Source organism: Sinocyclocheilus anshuiensis, unplaced genomic scaffold (genome assembly GCF_001515605.1).
Source record: "Sinocyclocheilus anshuiensis isolate Anshui unplaced genomic scaffold, SAMN03320099.WGS_v1.1 scaffold1303, whole genome shotgun sequence".
In the NCBI taxonomy this organism is placed as follows: domain Eukaryota; kingdom Metazoa; phylum Chordata; class Actinopteri; order Cypriniformes; family Cyprinidae; genus Sinocyclocheilus; species Sinocyclocheilus anshuiensis.
Window position 1 is genome coordinate 268165 of NW_015537954.1, and position 3128 is coordinate 271292.

The window sequence follows — 3128 nt, forward strand, 5'->3', positions numbered from 1 at the left end:
GTGTGTGTGAGAGTGTGTGTGTGAGAGTGTGTGTGTGTGTGTGAGTGCGTGTGAGAGTGTGTGTGTGCGTGTGTGAGTGCGTGTGTGAGTGCGTGTGTGTGAGTGAGTGCGAGTGTGTGTGCGTGTGTGTGTGTGTGAGAGTGTGTGTGTGTGTGTGAGAGTGTGAGTGTCTGTGAGAGTGTGAGTGCGTGTGTGTGAGTGTGAGTGCGTGTGTGTGAGCGTGTGTGTGAGAGTGTGTGTGTGAGAGAGAGTGTGTGTGTGAGAGTGTGAGTGCGTGTGTGTGAGCGATTGTGAGTGTGTGTGAGAGTGTGTGTGTCTGTGAGTGAGTGTGTGTGTGTGTGTGAGAGTGTGTGTGAGTGCGTGTGTGAGTGCGAGTGTGTGTGCGTGTGAGTGTGTGTGTGTGTGAGTGTGTGTGTGAGAGAGAGTGTGTGTGTGTGTGAGAGTGTGAGTGCGTGTGTGTGAGTGCGTGAGAGTGTGTGTGTGTGTGTGAGAGAGAGTGTGTGTGTGTGTGAGAGTGTGAGTGCGTGTGTGTGAGTGCGTGAGAGTGTGTGTGTGTGTGTGAGAGAGAGTGTGTGTGTGTGTGAGAGTGTGAGTGCGTGTGTGTGAGTGCGTGAGAGTGTGTGTGTGTGTGTGAGAGAGAGTGTGTGTGTGTGTGAGAGTGTGAGTGCGTGTGTGTGAGTGCGTGAGAGTGTGTGTGTGTGTGTGAGAGAGAGTGTGTGTGTGTGTGAGAGTGTGTGTGAGTGCGTGTGTGAGTGCGAGTGTGTGTGCGTGTGAGTGTGTGTGTGTGTGTGTGTGTGTGTGTGTGTCACTCACACACTCCAAAAAGAATGGCTATAGTAAAAGTCAGAGCAGTAAAAGCGGTGGTTTACCGTAGATTTGGACACATTGCCTCTCTGAGTGATGTTCTTGCTGTGTTTCTCATTCGCCATGCGAATCCTCTGCTTAGCCACCATCTTTTGCTGTTGTTTTATTAAAGAAAAAGAAGAAAAGTCGGAGCGAAAGAGATCAAGGAGGTGTGTGATCTCGGACTGATGTAGTGGTTTAGTCTACGTGTGCATTAGAGAAACTCACTCCGCCCTTTGAGACGTGGACGCTTCGGAACGAAATAAAAACGATTTGCGTCAAAAGACATTAGCGATGGGCGGGGATTGAGCCGTTGGCGGATCTAAATCATATTTATTTTATTTATTATTTATTTTATTTTATTATTTCAATGTATTGTTTTCTTGTCAGTGACTGTTAACGGTAATAAGTGTCATTATTTACAAATAAATGATTGTCCAGGACGCGTTAAACGCAGAGTTGTGGTCACGTGGTACGTGTTACTTTAATCAGCGCTGGCGACGCTGGACCAATCACTGCTGTTTACGATTACTAGAAAAAATATATATTTTTAGTTATTCTGTAAAGGTTGCTGGGGCGAATGTTTATTTGTGTGTGTGTTAGGTGGCAAGCCTTTAAAAGAATATATTTTTTCCCCCTCATACAAATGTCATAAAAACAGCTCAATTCAGGATAAACGTCATTCCTTTTCGCCGCAATTAATCACAGTATTAGTCAATATATCTATTTGATTGTTGAGAAAAACATGTCAGCAAAATTAATCATGCGTCATTTTTTGACGTTGACCAAAACTTAAAATGATTAAAAATAGTCAAATAAAAAATTATTCGTTTTTATTATGATATCACTCACCAAATCAAATCTAGTCCATAAATCTGTAATACGATTTGTTATTGATACAGAAAATCGAAAGGAACCTGTATTACTTATAAAACTTTAGTTTATACCAAAGTCCTTTTAAGGGTATTCTATAGTCTTTGGTTTATACATTATGTTTGACATTCTACGCGCAACCGAAACGATCTATAGTTTTTTTTTTAAATTGAGAACATTATATAGACAAAGATAAAAGCAGTCACAATGTAGAACAAATAAACAAGAAAATAAAATACGAAACGATCTATAGTGACGTCTGCTCGGAATCGTCAGTGACGTGACACGTTGTCGTACTTCTGTTTCAAAATGGCGGCCCCCACACCTCATTTAGCAGGTGAGTTGATGCTCTAAAATGTGTATTTCACGCTCATTTCACCAAGTATTTTCAGAAGCGAAAATATAAACAATCACCGTGGGATTGGAGAGCGTGTTATGAAATAACGCACAAGTGATTTATTCTAAAGTTCTGCAGTCACATTGCCTCTTGAACTCATTCATAAGCCTGTCATGTGCGCAAAAAAATATTTTGTATCGTAATTTCAAGAAATCAAGAGTATTGGTCTAAAGCGTGCCATCGTATGCACACATATGCAAATGTGAAATATTAAACGTTCTCGATAATATTCAGCTAATAAATGTATTTATTTTTAATTTTTTAATAAATGTATTTTTAAATCCCTAGCAGCTGTAATATAGTTTTCAAGCTACGTCCATCAAACTCAGCAAATCCTTAGTAGACTTATTATTTCCCATAGCTGACAATTACAGATCCCTCATAGACTCTATCCATACAGTACAACCTTCAGATCTCTTTTCAAACTGCCTGAGTATTAAATCTAACGTTACATGAGATATAAATCCAGCATTCAGTCTTTGTCTTTCTTTTTCTGGTTTTAACCTGCTATGTTTCTTTTCAATCAGTCAGAGGATCAGATGGCACGTTTCTGCTGCGTGGACCTCCGAGCTGTCAAGAAAGCTCTGCCTTTCAGAAGTGAGTGATTGCATTTGCAAAGTGTTTACCCTAAAGCCTTGTTGTTGTTTTTTTTAACAGCATCTGTTTAATGTGTTTCAGAGATGAACGGCAAGGCAGATACATAGCGTTCAGCAGCGACGGGTCCTTGTTTGGTTGGTGCAACGGCTCACAGTACGTATTCAGCATTGTATAGTTAGCAATTCCTGTCATTTTCTAGACACTCAAAGCACTTTAAATTGTGAGAGGGGGGTCTCCTCGTCCAGAATGCCCACCACACACCTGGGGCAAGTTCAAGCTCAAACCGGTGTGCACCGTTTTGCTGCGGTTTCCGGTTTGAACGACATGTTTCCTGAAAACGGTGTGCAAAAAAAACACACTCTCACTCACACACTCCAAAACACACACTCTCACTCACACACTCCAACACACACACTCT

General features: G+C 41.4%; 2 protein-coding genes across 6 annotated transcripts in view; one reads left to right on the forward strand and one right to left on the reverse strand.

The window, feature by feature from the left end:
* The window catches only part of LOC107665417 (stress-associated endoplasmic reticulum protein 1-like), a 2501-nt gene extending 1385 nt beyond the window's left edge, over positions 1 to 1116 (reverse strand). Inside the window, exon 1 of the mRNA XM_016456293.1 lies at positions 870 to 1116. Coding sequence (XP_016311779.1) covers positions 870 to 953 — 84 coding nt within the window. The 5' untranslated portion in view covers positions 954 to 1116. The remainder of the gene's footprint in view (positions 1 to 869) is intronic.
* An 863-nt stretch (positions 1117 to 1979) lies between these two features.
* Positions 1980 to 3128, forward strand: part of LOC107665043 (eukaryotic translation initiation factor 2A-like) — a 12805-nt gene continuing 11656 nt past the window's right edge. For all 5 annotated transcript variants that reach the window (XM_016455795.1, XM_016455787.1, XM_016455802.1 and 2 more), the window contains exons 1-3: positions 1980 to 2053; positions 2641 to 2710; positions 2792 to 2863. In XM_016455795.1, coding sequence (XP_016311281.1) covers positions 2026 to 2053; positions 2641 to 2710; positions 2792 to 2863 — 170 coding nt within the window. In that variant the 5' untranslated portion in view covers positions 1980 to 2025. The remainder of the gene's footprint in view (positions 2054 to 2640; positions 2711 to 2791; positions 2864 to 3128) is intronic.